The following is an 18,841-nucleotide window of genomic DNA, read 5'->3' as shown; positions in this document are numbered from 1 at the left end:
TAACATAATCCACTGTGCTAGCCCTGTGATGATGTGGAAAGCAAGTAAACCTGACGGCTGCTGAAAATCCCCGTAAGCCATTAAGTATGGCTAACCCATGTGCGGTGCCCATATCTAGCAAGTATCTCCCATGCTTTGTACATTCTGTATCCTGTTAGCGTCTGCCTAGCCCATCTATGGTGTCCAACTCTCATCTCCTCCGAGGTATCATAAAAGACTGTTAGATATGTGCGTGACAGACACAATAAATAATGAACACTCTCTCCTACAAACATATACAATACTCACCACCTGTAATAGACAATTCAAACAAATGTTGCTGAGTTAGTTGTATGTAAATACATGTATGATTGTACATTTGCACATTAAGCCTGCAAGAACATGCAAGTGTATGAATGTATTTATGTACATGTGCATATGCTTGTGCTTGTGCTTGTGAGGTAGACCATAACAGGGTGCCCCGAGTGGAGATTCAACCCTGCTCTGCTTTATTGCGAACATATATCCATATCAAAATTGCATTCAGAGCTAAAGCTGAGCCAGCTCTCGCTCAATAGAATTGAGTTCCACATACAGCCAAAAACTAGTGCAAATGGTACAAGAAGTTCCAAAATCTGAGTGATTACAGCTATATATTCTTGATTGATAATCCACTAAGAGGCTTTTGCTTTATAGCCTGGTGGATGAAAAAATACAAAGAGTGCCACTCAATGGTGGAGATCAGAAAATCTTTACACAATTCAACAACTAATACACCTATAAGCTCTCCCTCATCAACTTATCATCATAATCGAACAGGCAAACTATAATTTTGAAACACTCGTATCTCCCCTCCGGAACCACCGGTCACTATGACAAGACCCCATGCTGATGCCATTGAGGCCAGATTGGCATGTTCCACTGGAGCCGCATCCTTGTGTTGACCATGTGTTGGTGGATTTTGTTTAAGGGAAAGAAGCTTCTCTTCTGGCCATGTTGCAGATCCTTTGCAGTCTGAAAAGAACCCATTACTCCCAATATGTTGTGCTGACACGCAATTTGAAAGCAAGGAACTTCCACAACAGCTATCTCGGTAGGCATCTAGCCTCGGAGGTTTTGAGGTAGAATCAAACCTCAGAGGTGTTGTAGGCCTTGTGACAACTTCAGAAAACTCCACATCTTGAAGATCAGACAAACTAGAAATTAAGTTTATCAAACCTGCCGGTCTTTCTATAGCTCCTGTGCTTGACATGTTGTCAAACTCTGCACCATCAGACAATGATCTCTCTTTGCTAGAGGACATGTTTGTTGTCACGTGTGTTGCTGCAGACTCGCCTATATGAGAGTCTCCTGAGATGACGTGAATTGGCCGACTGCTAGGTCCTGGCCAAGGAACTGCCACCAAAACATGCTTAACAGAGAAGTCCTCGTAGGCCCCTGAATTTGTCCTCTGCACATCTGGGTAATCGTAGCTGGAATCATTAAAGCTCCAAATGCAAACACGGGAATCCTCGCTTGCAGAAACAATAAACCTCCCATTTCTGCTGAATGACGCTGAAATATGACTCTTGCTGTTCCGGAAACCTGTAGAAAGTAAATCAAGAAGCTCATGTATCAATTAACCTTCAGCATTTCCTGATGTGGGAAACTAAAAATATGCTGCTCCAGCTACCCACAATTAAGACTTCTTTAGTAACCACACTAGCCAAGCAGTTGGGCCTCCCAAGTCATTGAGGCTTTGACAACCGGTGAACCCCCCCATTCCCTCCTCCCTGTCTGCCCTTCACACACTCAAACCACACCTCATCTCCCTGTGACATCATCTGGCTGGTACACATCAATCCCCACATGCTCGACCTGCATGGTTTCACTACCGAAATTGCCCTCTTTCAGCAACCTGGGCATAGTCGTGTGAACGTAAGTGGGGACTCGAAATGGGAACAGGCAAGAACTGCCATCCCCGGAACGTAATAAGTGGGGACTGGGAATGGGAACAGGCATGAATTGCTATTCCCTGTGACTATATAATCAACTCACACATGGACTGAGAATCAAAACTGAAAATGAGGATGGGGGAACAGGGACCCAAAAATGGCCATCCTTTGTGGCTATGACATTGGTGTATACTGACACAAGGTCATGAGCCACCTAAAATCACTTAAAAGCTTCTCCACCCCAAAAACAATGCCATGTCAGCTTTTTTGTATGCAGCCACGTCATCAAGAGTCCATACATGCCACATCCGCACGTCTGTATAGGCTCAAGAATCCAACCGTAATTCATGAGAGGCTGTGCACAGGTTTTGATCTGGCTCCGCTCAGATGTTTGGTCAACTGCTCAGCTTTTCCCAATATGGTCCAAACATGCCAAGTCAATCCAAGGTGAATAGATACGTTAAATACGATACATAAAGTACGAGAACAAAAATCATATGGTACAAAGCTTCAACTTTGAATCATAAAGTACATTTAAGTACTAAACCATATATATGTTTAACATGTATGCGAGTGTATCTGTGTGAACTTGGATGTGTACATAAGCGTGTTTGTTGATTAGAAACTTAGAAACATAACACATTTGTCACATTTTCATGGCATGCAAACTCTGAATTAATTTAAGACACTTTTCTTCAATCAAGCAACTGAAGTAAAAATATGTTAGTATTGGATGACCAAGACGGTATGGATTAAAATTAACGTCTTGAACAATAAATTCGTTGAATTTTATGCAACCTTAACTGTCAACAATTGTGAAAACATTCAACACGTTTTTGCACAAGTTTGCAGCACACTGCTATCCGATTGATTGTTGGCACAATAGTCCCCCTCGATATGTATTCATCTATAAAAATCCTTAGCCAAGATAGAGGCATAGCATGATGCCTAAGGGTCTTGGACTCTTGTTAGACAATAGGTATGTTTCAAGAGGTAATAGCAATCTTGCAATCGCTCAAACACAGATTATTAGCCATCGCAATCACTTGCGAAGAATGTTGTTCTGCTACTACAACACCCATTGATCTCTTCGAGTCCCATGAGGATCGTCTCATGGAATGTATACAAGCTTAGTGGGCCCCTGTATGTGCAGTGTCAGGGCAAGCCAAGGCACTAACTTCAAGACATAGGCATAGCGTGTCGCCTAAGAGACTTTGACTTTGGGTAGACAATTGGACAACCTTGCAATCGCTACAATAGCCACTTTTCTTTCAATTTCCCATGAGGATCGTCTCATGGAATACATACGACCTTAATGGGCCGCTTTATGTGTGATATCAAGGTAGTCTAAGACACATCAACCAATGGAGGCCTATCACAATTCTCAACTAGGATCCAACCACTCCTTGGGGATCTAGAATCTAGATTCATGCCATGCAAACAAGGTTTGTCAAGGGCACAAAAAACACTTTCACTATTTGGGAGGCCAAAGCTTTGGCTCATATGGGAGATGAAAATTTGGTATTTGTTGCTAAACTAGCTTTATCTAAAAGATAAAAAATTCTAAATGAATTAGTGGATTTACAAGTGAGGGTTTTTCTTGCTTCAGACATCCAAGTACAAATATTTCTAGTGCGTCATTCACAGAAATGATGAGAGCACTGTGAACGGGAATATCTCTAGGCCACAAACCGGTACTTCTGATGCGTCACATCGGATGGGTGACACAAAGCATCCAAAAGAAGTATTCAACCATCCCGAATGGACATCTCTAATGCATCGCGCGATGGGTGACATAGAGCATCATGAAGGAGTGACTTGTTCCGTAAATTCCGTGAGAAAGGACTAGAAGATGGGTATTCCTGATACCACATGTGTCACAGGGACCACTTGAATGAAAATGGATTCAAAGTAAGCTTTGAGGAAATCTTTGAGGAAATGCAGTTGCTTTCTGGAAAAGCGAGTTGCTTTTTGGGAAGCAAATGCTTTCTCGTAAAGAAATCTATGTTAGCATTGCATGTGTGCATGAGACTGGTTTCAGTGCTTGGTGATTTACTCCGGGTGTAGTAGTGAGAAATGTTGTTTTGGATGGCATTATTGATACAAGGACATGCATCCGGGAGAGACTTTCTAGCCAGAATAGGGCCATAAGGGGGCACCTCGGATTTGTGTGTGTGTGTGTGTGTGTGTGTGTGTGTGTGTATATATATATATATATATATATATACACACACACACATACACATATACATTGTCACCAGCCAGTGGCAATTCCCTTTTTGTTTATTTTCTCTTTCTTTGGGGAAGTTCGTTTGTTTTACCTTTTGGAAACACCCCTCTGGAAATCTAACTGCCCTGCATTGCATAGCCAGTGTGAAACTGTTCAGAGACAGTCCAAGCCTGAGGACTAAAGAGCACTAAGGTTGGACAAGGACTATGGTTAGCCAAAGTGGGGTCATTGGCCAACCAAAGCGGAATCCTTTGCTACATAGGCTACATTTCAGTTCTGGGTGTGGCTGCAGTGTACAAAGAGGGTCAGATTACCTAGAAGAATGTAATGGCAAAAACTCCTAAATTTTAGGGACTGCTATTTTTGGACGGCAAAATGTCTTCGCGTCATTACGTGCAGTTTGACATGGGGATCATTTTGTTACTCTGTGACCAAGTCAACAGAGGCTGCAGGTGAGATATTTTAAATTTTTAGACCCGAAGGTCTAAAGCGGGAAAATGCACAAATGAGTGACACTTGGCACTCTGAGGCCAGTTTACTACTTAGAGAGAAGGCAAAAACGTGATTTTCAGCTGTGAGCTCGTTTTTGAGTGTTGTCACAAGTGGGAGAGCTTCAATGGAGTGTTGGCTTACCCTCTTTGTACAGTGAGGTGCAGGATGTCATGACCTGCACACCTCTCATTGCTCTCTCTCTCCCCTATTCTTTATGGTTATGCGCCTCTAGTGGGCTAATCAGATTGACCATGTACAATTGTGTGGGTTCATGCGCGATTGCCGAGGCAAGAGCCTCTTGCACAGGTACTGGATTAGCTAGCAGCTAATCCCCCGCAGGTACAGGTGATTCGGAGAGGTTTCGCATGCGAAATCACGTCCAATTCAAAGGGCAAGTAGCCCTACAAGTGCAGGAGCTCGAGGACTTGCTACGGATGCAACCGGCACGCGAAACGAAGCCCGAAACAGTGAATTACAGCCTGCTGTGTATTTTTGCAGGTTTAGGGTTTTGGCCCTAAACAGACCCTAATACCCCCAGGAGGTTCGGGGTCGCAAGGGGATTGCTGTACAAGTGATCTGGCGCATTTTTTTCGGGGCAGAAAACAGAGAATTCATCGTGCTGCAGATTCTCGCCAGGTGTTGCAAAGTGTCCGTATGCGTCGGGAAAGTCATCCAATGCGTCGGAATATTGACTGTGAAGGGTCCTAGTACAGTTATGCTGCCGAAATCAGGCCAGAACAGTTGAAATTCAGCCAAGATTGTGCGGGACAGCTTGTAGGGAACCACAGCTTTTATTCCCTCTGTTAAAGAATAAAGAAATACCGAAAGGGGCGCCTAATTTAGGGGCCAATCTGGTGTCGGTCTTCTCATACAGGTGCAATCTAGCAGCCTATATCCCATTCCCCTCTCTTGTGTCATTATAGCACAGGTAGAATAGACGACTAATAATGGGTGAAAGCTAAATCAAGGTTTGAAGTAAAGTCTACCGCCCTTTTTGAAGTTAACAGGCCGGTTACATGGTTTCATCGCCGGGATTAAATCACTTTTTCCTCAAAAAGTGAGCCTTGGTCAGTTTGGGTTAAAGACACAGAGAGAGTTTGGGATGACCTTGAAAACACAGAAAGTTTGAAAGTAGATCGAGTGGATTTACAGGTGAGAAAGGCTACGAGAGTCTTTCTTTGGATACAGGTGAGAAAGGCTACGACTCTTTCTTTTGATTTACAGGTGAGAAAGGCTACGAGAGTCTTTCTTTGGATACAGGTGAGAAAGGCTACGAGTCTTTCTTTGGAAACAGGATGGATGGCAACAAGGAAGAGGGTTCCTCTTCAGAGGATAGATAGCCTATTCCAACTGCACATGAAATTGGCGAGAGTTCAAGCCAAGCAGAGAAAGCTTTGCAGGTTGTTACTGCTGTGACCATGTTCAAGCAATTGATGGAGAATCCAAGATTTATGGAGTTCATACGATCTTCATCAATAGCACATCAAGTTCAAGGCAGTTTTGGCATGCCAGGAACAGTGTTTAGGGGTATGCAAGGCATGGTGCCCAACCCCATGTATGCAAACATTGGTTTGCACCCAGGATTTCAGGGCACACAAGGTCACTTTGGGGTGTCACAAGGCAACTTGGGTATGGCTGGTTTTTCAATCCCATCAGTGAATATGACACCTGGACGTCAACATGTTATTGGCCAGGGAGTACAGATGGCTCCCACAGGTGTACCCATTATGCAAACTGTCTCTTTTGACAATTTGGAGTCAATGGATAAGCTAAAGCCATACAAAGAAGATGATCAGTGAGTCCATTGACATATTCAATGGCTTTGATGAGAGGACAAAGGTTTTCTGTTTCCTCGAACAGTTTGACAAAGCATTTGTTGGAAAGAGCATTTAAAGTCAGGAAAGCTGTCACTTTTCTGGAAAAAAAATTGCAAGTCAGTGGTGGAATACACTGTTGTTACAAGGACAGACTCCTTCCACTTGGAATGATTTCATACAGGTACCGAATTAGCTAAAGGCTAATTCAAAACAAGTACAGGATGATTTAACAAGATTTCTTGTGAGAAATCTCGTGTAAATCAAAGGGCAAGTAGTCCTACTAATGCAAAAGATCAAAGGCTACGAATTGGTGCGATTGGTACGCAAAACAAAGCCCGAAAGAAGAAAATACAGCTTGCTGTATTTTTCTGCAGATTTAGGGTTTTGACCCTATTTGATACATTTTTGTCCCAAGAGCTTCAGGGAAGCTAGAGGACAGTAATACAAGTGATCTAGAGCATTTTAGGAGCTAAAAACAGAGAATTCAGCATGCTGAATTTCCAGGACAGGTTTGCAAAAGTGCTCTATTATGTGTGGATAATCACTTGGATATGTGGATTTTTGGTTGTGAAGGTTTCTACCACAGTTATGCTGCCAAAATTGGGTGAAAAAGAGAATTCTCAGCACAATAAAAGTGACAACATAAGGGTAGATCATAGGTTAATCTCCAAAGATCAAGATGAAGAGCAGAGAAAGATTGTTTTCGATGCTCAGTATGCAAATCAGTGATATTGCATAAAGGCTAAAATTGCCTGAGAGTTGGAAGATTCACAATGCGTTTCACGTAAGTCTTCTCAAACCCTATGTGGGTGATGTGCCAGAAGATATGCCAGTTGAAGATCAGCCGGAAGTCCAGGAACTTGACGAAATCTTGGTCCCGGAACAGATTTTGGCACATAAAGAAAGAAAAGAAAAGGCAAGGTTGCAAGGTGCCGTTTGATAAAGTTCAAAAGCTATTCACCTCTGGATGTCAAGTGGATGGAAAAAAGTGAACTTGCAAAGTCACTAAAAGTATGGGAACTTAAAACCTTGGTTTGCAACCTACCTTGACCCCTTGAGATTCAGAGCTACATGGATTGTCAATGTGACAATGGCTTCTGAAAGAAATGATGTACATGTTACTTACAATGAGCTCAAATGAAGTGCATGTTATATGAATGTTAGAGCTGTATAGATTGTCAGTTTGGCAATTGCTCTTATGGAATGTCCAAAAGTTTGTTTAGTGCTATAGAAGTGAGTATTTCTTGTCAGTTTGTCAAGGGTACAGTAATTATTTCTATTGAGGAGTACATGTGTAACTGCATTCTTAAACTCTCGGTTTGGGTATGCTCGAAAGGTTACTAGATCCAACGTGTACTAAAAGACATTGGCAAAATGTGACGCTTCCATTTTGTCATTGGAAAGTTATGGACTCAAAGCAATGGCAGAGTGTGACACTTCCACTATGTCATTGGGACAGGGTTCACACGCAGGCAATACATGTGTCAACGAGGTGTTGACTGTGAGCATGTATGTGTCGTACATGTGTCGACACGGTGTCCGGACACCCGAGTGCTGACTGTAAGCATGTACGACATAGGTGCAAACGAGGACATTTGAGATTTCAAGAGGGGGGTATGTCACCGGCCAGTGGCAATTCCCTTTTTGTTTATTTTCTCTTTCTTTGGGGAATTTCGTTTGTTTTACCTTTTGGAAACACCCCTCTGGAAATCTAACTGCCCTGCATTGCATAGCCAATGTGGAACTGTTGAGAGAGTCCAGGCCTTAGGGCTAAAGAGCACTAAGGTTGGGCAAGGACTATGGTTAGCCAAAGTGGGGTCATTGGCCAACCAAAGCGGAATCCTTTGCTACATAGGCTACATTTCAATTCTGGGTGTGGCTACAGTGTACAAAGAGGGTCAGATTACCTAGAAGAATGTAATTGGCAGAAACTCCTAAATTTTAGGGACTGCTATTTTTGGACGGCAAAATGTCTTCGCGTCATTACGTGCAGTTTGACATGGGGATCATTTTGTTACTCTGTGACCAAGTCAACAGAGGCTGCAGGTGAGATATTTTAAATTTTTAGACCCGAAGGTCTAAAGCGGGAAAATGCACAAATGAGTGACACTTGGCACTCTGAGGCCAGTTTACTACTTAAAGAGAAGGCAAAAACGTGATTTTCAGCTGTGAGCTCGTTTTTGAGTGCTGTCACAAGTGGGAGAGCTTCAATGGAGTGTTGGCTTACCCTCTTTGTACAGTGAGGTGCAAGATGTCATGACCTGCACACCTCTCATTGCTCTCTCTCTCCCCTATTCTTTATGGTTATGCCCCTCTAGTGGGCTAATCAGATTGACCATGTACAGTTGTGTGGGTTCATGCGCGATTGCCGAGGCAAGAGCCTCTTGCACAGGTATTGGATTAGCTAGCAGCTAATCCCCCGCAGGTACAGGTGATTCGGAGAGGTTTCGCGTGCGAAATCTCGTCCGATTCAAAGGGCAACTAGCCCTACAGGTGCAGGAGCTCGAGGACTTGCTACGGATGCGATCGGCACGCGAAACGGAGCCAGAAACAGTGAATTACAGCCTGCTGTGTATTTTTGCAGGTTTAGGGTTTTGGCCCTAAACAGACCCTAATACCCCCCCGGAGGTTCGGGGACGCAAGGGGACTGCTGTACAAGTGATCTGGCGCATTTTTTTCGGGGCAAAAAACAGAGAATTCATCGTGCTGCAGATTCTCGCCAGGTTTTGCAAAGTGTCCCTATGCGTCGGGAAAGTCATCCAATGCGTCGAAATACTGACTGTGAAGGGTCCTAGTACAGTTATGCCGCCGAAATCAGGCCAGAACAGTTGAAATTCAGCCAAGATTGTGCGGGGCAGCTTGTAGGGAACCACAGCTTTTATTCCCTCTGTTAAAGAATAAAGAAATACCGAAAGAGGCGCCTAATTTAGGGGCCAATCTGGTGTCGGTCTTCTCATACAGGTGCAATCTAGCAGCCTGTATCCCATTCCCCTCTCTTGTGTCATTATAGCACAGGTAGAATAGACGACTAATAATGGGTGAAAGCTAAATCAAGGTTTGAAGTAAAGTCTACCGTCCTTTTTGAAGTTAACAGGCCGGTTACATACATACACACACACACACACACACATATATATATATATATATATATATATATATATATATATATATATATATAGGTTGATTATGCATAATTAGGGGAGTGCCGAGTTTCTTGCTGCCTTTTTTTACCAAACCACTTGATAAGTGGGCACTTGGACACATTTGAAAATGGTTTGAGCGTGTCAAAAACTCAATAAAATCTTGTAAGCTGAAAACAATTCTTACACAATCACAAACCAAACGTCCCTTTTAAGCCAGAGTAACAATTCAAATCGGCACCAAGGCAGGTTTAAAGCAAATACCATCCATTTCAAACAAATTACAAACAGGATCACCAAACAAGTTCTCAAACGGAACTCTAAAAACTGATAAATCAAACTGAAAAAGCATTCTCGACATCCATCGAGTTAGAAAATCGACAAGGCTTCCGTCTTAAAACCTGCACCAAAATTAGGATTAGATTTCTTCCATAAGGTTGTAGCTGACCACAGCATGCTCTTGAATAGTCGAAACAGGCCTCGACAGACAGTGTTCCTGTGGCGATGATAGTAGTCCCAAGACATAGCAATCACACTGGACCTCCAAGGTTATCAGCTCGAGAAGAGACACTTCTTGCGAGATGTCCAAGAATTTCATGTTGTAATCTGCTAGGGTTTCCATGGCAAGTTCTGTTGGAAAATCTGGCTTGGACAGGTGCTTTCAATTTACTCCACATAACTTGGTTGGATGTCTTCAAAGCAAGCAAAGAACATCGTTGTGCAAGCAATGCATACACCTGACTGGTCATTGACCTAGTAAGGTGTCTAGTGTAAATTACTTATGCAAACAAGTAGTACGAAAACCAAGCACTTGTACTTTACAAAATAAAACCTTTGCTCGTGGCAAAAGAAGACCCAAAGGAAGTAAGAGGCTGGTCTCTTACTTGGAACGGCAAAGATGCAGCTCAACATTCATCTTTCATTGAATCGAGAAAGAACGAATTGAATCAAGAAAGACGGAGAATCCTCAGCACAGATGTACCTTTGAACTTGGAGCCGATCTCGGTGCCATTATATACCCTAATACGTGAGTCATTTGAAGTAATCAAAATCTTCATTTTGTCACCAGGAACAAACTGACAAAGCCATAACACACATTGTTAGAACTCCAAGAAATTGTCACCACAGCTTCACCCGGTTCAGAGTACCACCATTAACAACTGATACCTGGAAGCCAGTAATTTTTTTCCCTTGAGACCGCTTGGTTTTAGGGTCACGTACTTCAAAAGTGGTGTCAAGTTGCAGCTTGTTTCCTGGAAACAAGTGATAAATTAGAACTTGGTTTCCATAAGTCACAGTCTACGACCCACAATGCATCACACTATTCCCAAGCTAATACATCAACAATTCATCAAATGAACAATGTTTGTTTAATTTTTAAAGAAAGGGAAAGTAGACAACTAAAGCAAGTTATCACAAAACAGAAACTAAGCCCTGAAAGACAAAAGTTCTATAGCCATCTATGGAATTGAAAAAACTTCCTTAGAAGTAAAATACCAAGAGAAAATTTTCAAGAAGAGAAAAATTTCCATAAAAGAAGTAAAAAACATAGAAATGAGAAATACACAATAGACAAAGCACAAGCGCCATCCTGTATACAATACGAAAGTCCACTAGAGCCTACAATCTTGTACCAAGCAGATAATCAGCCTTTCTGTTAGCCTGGCGGCACTCCTCTCACTTTTACTAAACCCAAACCAATTTTAAGACTTGGAACTGTAGAAAACAAGGCTCAAACATGATGCAATTTACAAAGCACCTGGTGTCTTGTAGAAGCGACAAGTCCCCTTGTATGAGCCCACAACTGCTCCCTGCCCAGGCCAAATCAAAGACTTAGCACGTTAATGGAACCAACAGTTTGAGTTTGCATTGTGGTGGTGACTAAGTTCAGAACACTGAACAGCCAAAATTGTAGAAATTGTTTACTACATGCAGAAAAAAAGCACCTGCAAGGCAGACTCTTAGACACACCTGTCCATTTGGAGTATAACAAGCTGCTGTCACCATCTCTTGCAAGTCAACCCAATCAATTACTTGTGGTTCTTGAATGCACCATATGCGTACTTTTCCATCCAATGAACCACTAATGAAGTGCCCAGGATCTAAAGGATGGAACTGAATACAGGTGACTATGCTTATGCAAATAAACAGAAAACCACAACAAGCCATAAGGAACGATCAACTCAATAAGTACCTCCCAATTGAGAACCAGATGAATAGCACCTCTCTTACCATAGTCATTGTGTGTGAATATCTTCAGACAAGATTTACTTGAGATGTTCCAGAGCCGAACTGTTTTATCCATGGATGATGAGAGAAGAGACTGGTATAACAGAAAACAGTTAGAAAATGTAAAGCCTTGACATTCTGCTCCACTAAGATAGTAGCAAGCGCACTTTACTGGGTTATCAAACATTTGTCTTACAATATGAACCATGCTAGATTCTATATAAAGTTCAACAATGCAATCTTACATGGAATTTACATCACTCGCAAATCAAAAAGCTTATTAGCTCACACCGTTCTAATCAGACATGATATGTAAACCATTGCCAGCAATTAATAATAACAGCTTTGAGTAAGAACATTGGAAAGACAAGCTGCAGATAAAACTTTTATGTAAGATAAGTGAGCCATTTTAGAAGGATCCCAGATTCACCTTCAAAGAAAAAGCGCATTATAGACTCATGTAGTCATTTACAAGATAATATAACCAATAGCTCCATCATGCATTGACAAATTACGACATCTCCAGTTAGACGTCACCAATGACCAATACTGGGAGAGGGCACCCGGTATAAATATATGCTCACACACGTGCACACACATGCAAATTCACACATGAGCACACATCAATACATAGATATTCATAGGGTTTTTATGAGGCAAGACTCGGACCCTAATAAAGCTTAGCACTGAATAGAGCATTAAACAGAAAGAACTAATGAAGTATAGAGGTCGGTACGCTAAGTAACCTGGATTCTAAAATAAGCCACGCTTGTACAGCCTGCAACCAAAATTGGCAGTAATAATGTGACACAAAGCTAAAAGCACTTTTACTCTCAGTTGAAGAGCATGTGCGCTTGTGCACACAATCTTGAAGAGGGTAAGGGGACAAAGTTCAAACGAGGGGGAAGGCTCAGTAAACTTGTGAACGTTTCCTACGGAAATAAATAGTCCATTCAAAGCGAAAGAGTAAGGCAAGTCACGTTCTCTTTTCTTGGTAAAACAGTTTGAGAAAGAGTATAATCAATGAGTTTTGTGATGAGTAATCTGCATATCTATCACAATGATCATTCTCTTTTCTTGGTAATAGATTTGAGAAAGAGTGCTTGTATGATCAATGGGTTTTGTAACGAATAATCTGCGTATCCAACACACTTACTGCACAATATGGTAAAGAAATTCTTCACATAATACATTCACTCTTCATGGCCAATAACCACTGAAACATTTGGCCACTAGCTATTTCAATAATCACACCAAGCAATTGGACAATGGAAAACAAGTGATTCTAAGTACATACAGACAAAGATATATGACCTGAGATGGTGACCACGATAGGTCTAAGATGTCCTCATTATGACCCACAAATGTACACTTGGCATTCTCAGACAGCATAAACAGTGAAGGAAGCTGAGAAGTTACATCCTTCCGCCCTGACAAACTCTTATTACTTCTTTTTGACTCACTGTGCCTCTGAACAATGCCACTGTCAGGTGACATATCTGGAATGATATTCAACTCTCCAGATGACATGGGTGATCCGCTTGACCTGCTATTGTGCACAAAAACTTCCCACACCTTGACAACTTTATCTTGTCCTGCAGTTGCAAGATAGCAACCATCTAAACTGAATTTCATTGTCCAGATGGCACCCTGATGTGCTTGTATTTCCTGCCTCAAGCGCAAATCACCGAACTCCTTTACTGACTTCTTATGGACTCGCACCTTGACAGGCCTTGCTGCTAACGGGGTGTCCTGGCTGTCATCAGTAGCAGACCCAGATTTTCTACTCGACTTCTCTGTCGAGGCCTCCTTGTCACTCCCACTGCCATGCTGCAAGCTGCTCCCTTTCTCTCGAGATGCTCTTACAACTCCTTTAAATGCTTTAAACCAGCCCTTTTTCCTCTTCTGAGACTCTGTCCCAGCATCCATAGGGATACTCACACCAGAGCTATCACCTGCAGCTCTTTCCCTCCTCATCACTTCCTGTACAATGGGGGAAAGCCCTAGCGTGGACTCAAACTCCTCTAAGGTTATCTCTCTACCAGTGTCTAGCTCTTTGAGCTTATTCCACATGCCATCTTTTCCAACCTCATTCACCACAAACTCCTTTCCACTGTCCAGGTCCTTTATCCTGCACAAGACCTCTGTGTCCTTGGAGTTTGCAAACTCTCCACTATTTCCAAGTGGCATTCGGGGTGCCCTGGTATCCCCAGAAGCTTTTGCATCTGAATGAAATAAAGAGTTCCCATTTTTGCCAGTGACCCTGAACCTTCCAAACTTGCTCCACTGGAATTGCAGCTTCCGAGCAACTGACTGATCTGCTGAAGAACGTATAATTTTGCCATTAATTCTCTTCCCACCAAGAGGAGGTTTCGTTGGTGGATGAGCTGAACCAGAGCCTGTCCTAGTGACAGCTCCACTAACGTCACCCAACCTTTTTTGTGCACCATGATTCGACAAAGGAGAAGCAGTCCCAGACCTGACCAACCGGAGAGAATGACCCTCCACAGTCTCACTGCTTTGTAATCTAGAAAATGTACCATCAGACCTCGACCTTATCATGGTCCGCCCATCACTTGCACTCGCACTCGGAGGATAAGAGGTAGGGCTTCTAGAAACCCCATCATCCCTTTGATCTGCATTCATGGAGTTGTGGTTGCGATGTTCACTGTTAGGGTTGAATGAAGATGGAGCAGGCAAAGATCCTGTAGGTGCTGTAACTACCAAAACCACCGAGTTTTCAGAATCCTCTTCTTCCACCTTTAGTCCCATCTGCATGAACAAACGCTGTCGTCTTTCCAGTATACTCCCTGGACTGTTCTTCCACACGTCATACTTGGAAAATGGAGCACTGGAAGCATTGGCCACATGCTGCGATGCATTTGAGTGATACCTTTTTTCCGAGCCACTATCGGCATCTGATGAAGAAGCTATATCCTCAAGGGTTTCAAAAAACTGCTCGTCCTCTTCTTCTGAGGAGGAATCCATTCTCCTAAGAGACAACACAGAGGAAACGAACATCCATGGCAGGCAATGGATGCCAAGTCACCTAGCAGTGAGTGAGCATGCCCTCGATCTGCAAGTGGCGTAAGGAGGGAGAAAAGCTTGGCCTATACTCCGCAGATCGAGGTAACAAATGCAGGCATTCTGAAGAGAATGCACAATCTCACCTTCAAAACGGATTACAATGGCGATCCAACTGCGTTAGTTCCCCGGGGACGAGGAGTCGAGTGTGCGTTTTTATTTGGAGAAGCGGGGGAAGCGGCGGGGGAGGCGGTTAGATCTGAAGGCCGCTGTCTACGTGAGTCAAAAGCGAGGAAGGAACGGGCTTGCAGAGGAAAGAAGGTTGAGAAGAACAGCGCAAACACGAGCAGCAATGCTATGCTAAGCGCGAACCTCTTTTTGTTTTTGTGTGTAAGCGTGCAAAATGGAAAGAAGAGCAGCAGAACGGACCAACAAGGAAAAGAAAAGGCCTCGTCATAGGCCTAGGCTACCCTCCATCGTCGTCACTATCATCTGCGCGCATGTGTGTGCGTGCGCGTTTTCCAAGTGAGAGGAGGCCGGCCTTTCTAGGCTAGGCTACACGTGCCCCAGCAGAAAGCTCTAAATACAACTACCTAGACATGGAGGAGGTGGTATCTACTATCAAGTGATACGATGTCAAATGTGTGCACACTGGTGACTGGTGACTGACCTCAGGACTATATACACATGTGCATTTAAGAAGCTCGTTCATGGGATTGACGGCGCGGAACTGGGGCACGGTCGACGAGACAATCTAGATTGTCCGCGTGGCGGGGGGCGCTCGGGGTAGGAGGTAAACTCGGTCGACGAATGGCGGGACGACGTGGCGCTGGGCGGGTGACATGGCCACCGAGCGGGGTGAGATGGCGACGGAAATCCACGTCGGCATTAATTATGACGGGGAGGGGGAAATCCGACGGGATCCTTGCCATGATTTTGAAGTGGGGTGTGTCACCTCACCTCACCTGCCTGCTCACCTCAGGCAGGTGAGGGGAGCCTGCTGGTCGTCCGCGATGTCGCCCTGGAGGCTTTCACTTTGCGCGGTAGTACAGCTTGCAAGATCAGCGTTCAACATTGCCGACTGTGTTTTGGGGTTTGAGGGGGTGTTTCAGGGCATCGCGCAGGTCTGTCCAGGGGGTTTCAAGGGCATCGTGGGCAAGGGGGAGCTCTGTCCAGGATTGCGCAGAGATGGCGGGCAAGGCGAAGAAGGGAGGGAGGGAGGGAATGAGGGGCGCCTACTCTACACCTCCGCCAAAGAAGTCTGCTGGAAGGGCTGGGAGGGGAGCCAAACAGCCGCGCAAGATGAGAGCCACGCGGTCGAGGGCGGGGCCAACACCGGCTGAGGAGGCCAAAGAGGTGGGGGGGGAGCTCCTTCTTGCAGTGTCTCAGCCCGATGTTGTTCCAGAGCCTTCGCCTGTCAAGACTGCTGCTGACCGGGGAAAGGAAGAAGAAAGCGGGGAAAGGACCAAACAATGACGATGTTCCTCCATTGGCGGTTGTAGAACCGGAGCCATGCAAGCCTACTGCTGTGACCAAGGAAGGGAAGAAGGGGGCTTTAAAGGCCCAACAGCCAGAACAAGTAAGATAGTTCCCGGGTTTACCTGTGAATGTCCGGGTTTATCTGTGGACGTTTGGGTTTACTTGTTCCAACGTGTGCAGGGTTTGAAGATTGCAACGCCTCAGGGCCAAGATGCTCCTCTGTCGCGGTGGATGTACCTCGAGAGGCGTGCCAAGGTGCTGCTTCGATGAAAGCTCCAAAGGCCCCAAAGGAGATCCAACCAACAAAACAGGTAGGACTCTTTCTGTAGATGCCCGGGTTTATCTGTCATTGCCCGAAGATTTGTGTGGTTTAAGGGAAATTTGTGCCTGCTGTTAAGTGTTCACATGTGCAGGGTTTGAAGAGGGCAACGCCTTTGAAGATTGATGCTCCTCTATCGACGGATGTACCTCGAGAGCCGTGCCAAGGTGTTGCTTCAAAGAAGGCCCCAAAGATTGCAACGCCTCGAGAGCAAGGCCAAGGCTCTATTTTGAAGAAGGCCCCAAGGTCCCAAAGGAGGCCCAACCAACAAAACATGTAAGATTTGTGCAGGGTCAAGATGCTCCTTTGTCATCGGATGTACCTCAGGAGCCATGCCAAGATGCTAGTTTGAAGAAGGCCCCAGCCCCAAAGGAGATCCAACCAACAAAACAGGTAGGACTTTTTTTGTAGATACCCGGGTTTATCTGTCATTCCCCGAAGATTTGTGTGGTTTAAGGGAAATTTGTGCCTGTTGTGAAGTGTTCACAGGTGTTTAACATGTGCAAGGTTTGAAGATTGCAATGCCTGAGGGCCAAGATGCTCCTTTGTCGGCGGATGTACCTCGAGAGCAAGGCCAAGGTGCTACTTTGAAGAAGGCCCCAAAGGTCCCAAAGGAGGAAAAACAGGTAAGACTATATCTGTAAATGTCCGGGTTTATCTATCTACCCGATTATCATGTGGTTTTAAGGAGTGCAGGGTCTGAAGATGGCAACGCGTGCCCTTCAAGATGCTCCTCTGTCGGATGTACCTCAAGAGCCATGCCAAGATGCTAGTTCGAAGAAGGCCCCGGCCCCAATGGAGGCCCAACCAACAAAATAGGTAGGAGAAATGCTTGGGTTTATCTGTCAGTGCCCGAGTTGCCTAGGTTTATCTATCTCAGTGCCCGAGTATCGCTAGCTATTAAGTGCTCCTAGGTGTTTAACATGTGCAGGGTTTGAATCTGGTTAAAGGATCAGGCGCGTTGAAGGCTCAAAAAAGCGGCCAGTCAAAGGAGGTGAGCGGCACAGCGGGCACCCGACCAGGGGCTCCTAAGGCTCCAAAGGCTCCAAAGGAGGACCAACAAACTAAACACGTAGGATTGTGCCCGGGTTTATCTGTCAGTGCCCGGGTATTGTGCAATTTTTTTGAAAATTGTGTCGGCTGTAAGGTGTTCACGGGTGTCAATGTGTGCAGGATATGATTGTGCTTGAAGGATCAAGTCCCTTGAAGGTTCAAAAGAGTGGTCAAGCAAAGAAGTTGAGTGGCACAGCAGGCTCCGAGCCACCCAAGACACAGGTATGCAGCAAATGGCCCTAGGCAGACTATTGTGATGAAAGTGTGCCTTGCAATTGTTTTTGGTCCTTGCACCCGGGTTTATGTCTGAGTGCTTTGTCATAGGTGAACAAGAGAAAGGCCAAGGCCGATGTGAAAGAGAAAGAAGGTACGGCGGTCCCCGAGCAACAAAATGTGAAGAGGTTGAAGAGGATGAAAGAGGTGGAAGTCCGTGAGGCCATCGAGCGGAAACTTGTTGTTGATGAGGTAAGCCACTCAAGTGTTGTGCAAGAAGCCAATGAATTGTGTCTTTTTATCTTATGGTTTTCCTCTTCTTTGATAAAATGGTTAGGTCAAGGTGAAAGGGCACACGAGCAAGGGGCAGTTGGAGAAGGTGTTGGAGGTTAAGATTGCTCTAAAGAGGGATGGTGTGAAGAATAAGGCTAAAAAGCATGTGGAGAAGGGGCAAGAGGATGAAGGGCCGGCGGATAAGGCTCTTGCTCTTGTCGGCTCTTCAAAGCGGCCCAAGCTTCAAGTAAAGAGAGCAAAACAATCAGGGGCAAGCTGTACTACCTCCACAACTATGGTAAGAAGTCCCTAGGTTTATCTGTCACGGCATAGTGTGCAACTCTCTCTCTCTCTCTCTCTCTCTCTCTCTCTCTCTCTCTCTCTCTCTCTAGTATTCTTATTGCCCGGGTTTATCTATCATGGCATGGTGTGCAACTCTCTCTATCTAGTATTCTTATTGCAGGGGTTTATTTGTCACGGCATGGTGTGCAACTCTCTCTCTATGTCTAGTATTTTTTATTGCCCGGGTTTATCTGTCACACTGACTTGCTTTGCCTTTTGTATTGTATTGGATGTAGACGCCTTATGTTGAGGCTATCAATGGGGGTAAGTTGGTGAGGATTTGTCGGGCTGAACCACCATGTGCAAGGAGGAACACT

At 44.5% G+C, this 18,841-nt stretch overlaps 1 protein-coding gene across 1 annotated transcript; it reads right to left on the bottom strand.

Annotated features, from left to right (window-relative positions):
* Window positions 1–504: 504 nt before the first annotated feature.
* LOC147421429 (uncharacterized) lies at window positions 505–15,366 on the bottom strand. The gene is made up of 7 exons (XM_086503743.1): window positions 13,136–15,366; window positions 11,825–11,915; window positions 11,564–11,721; window positions 11,352–11,403; window positions 10,760–10,845; window positions 10,575–10,668; window positions 505–1,563 (listed from the first exon to the last, which is right to left on the bottom strand). Exons 1-7 carry the CDS (start codon window positions 14,840–14,842, stop codon window positions 785–787), a joined length of 2,967 nt encoding a protein of 988 aa, XP_086359869.1. The 5' UTR covers window positions 14,843–15,366; the 3' UTR covers window positions 505–784.
* Window positions 15,367–18,841: the final 3,475 nt, after the last annotated feature.

This window comes from Adiantum capillus-veneris, chromosome 27 (assembly GCF_014529385.1).
Source record: "Adiantum capillus-veneris isolate H3 chromosome 27, ASM1452938v2, whole genome shotgun sequence".
In the NCBI taxonomy this organism is placed as follows: Eukaryota; Viridiplantae; Streptophyta; class Polypodiopsida; order Polypodiales; family Pteridaceae; genus Adiantum; species Adiantum capillus-veneris.
This window is presented reverse-complemented; position numbering and strand designations above follow the sequence as displayed.

What these genes read in the sequence shown, in the direction of transcription:
- LOC147421429 (XM_086503743.1), bottom strand. Translation starts at nt 14,842, where the DNA reads ATGTTCGTTTCCTCTGTGTTGTCTCTTAGGAGAATGGATTCCTCCTCA. An exon ending in ATTCACACACAATGACTATG is followed by an intron (nt 11,722 to 11,824) that starts GTAAGAGAGGTG and finishes GCATAAGCATAG; the next exon opens with TCACCTGTATTCAGTTCCAT. An exon ending in TCGCTTCTACAAGACACCAG is followed by an intron (nt 10,846 to 11,351) that starts GTGCTTTGTAAA and finishes ACTTGTTTCCAG; the next exon opens with GAAACAAGCTGCAACTTGAC.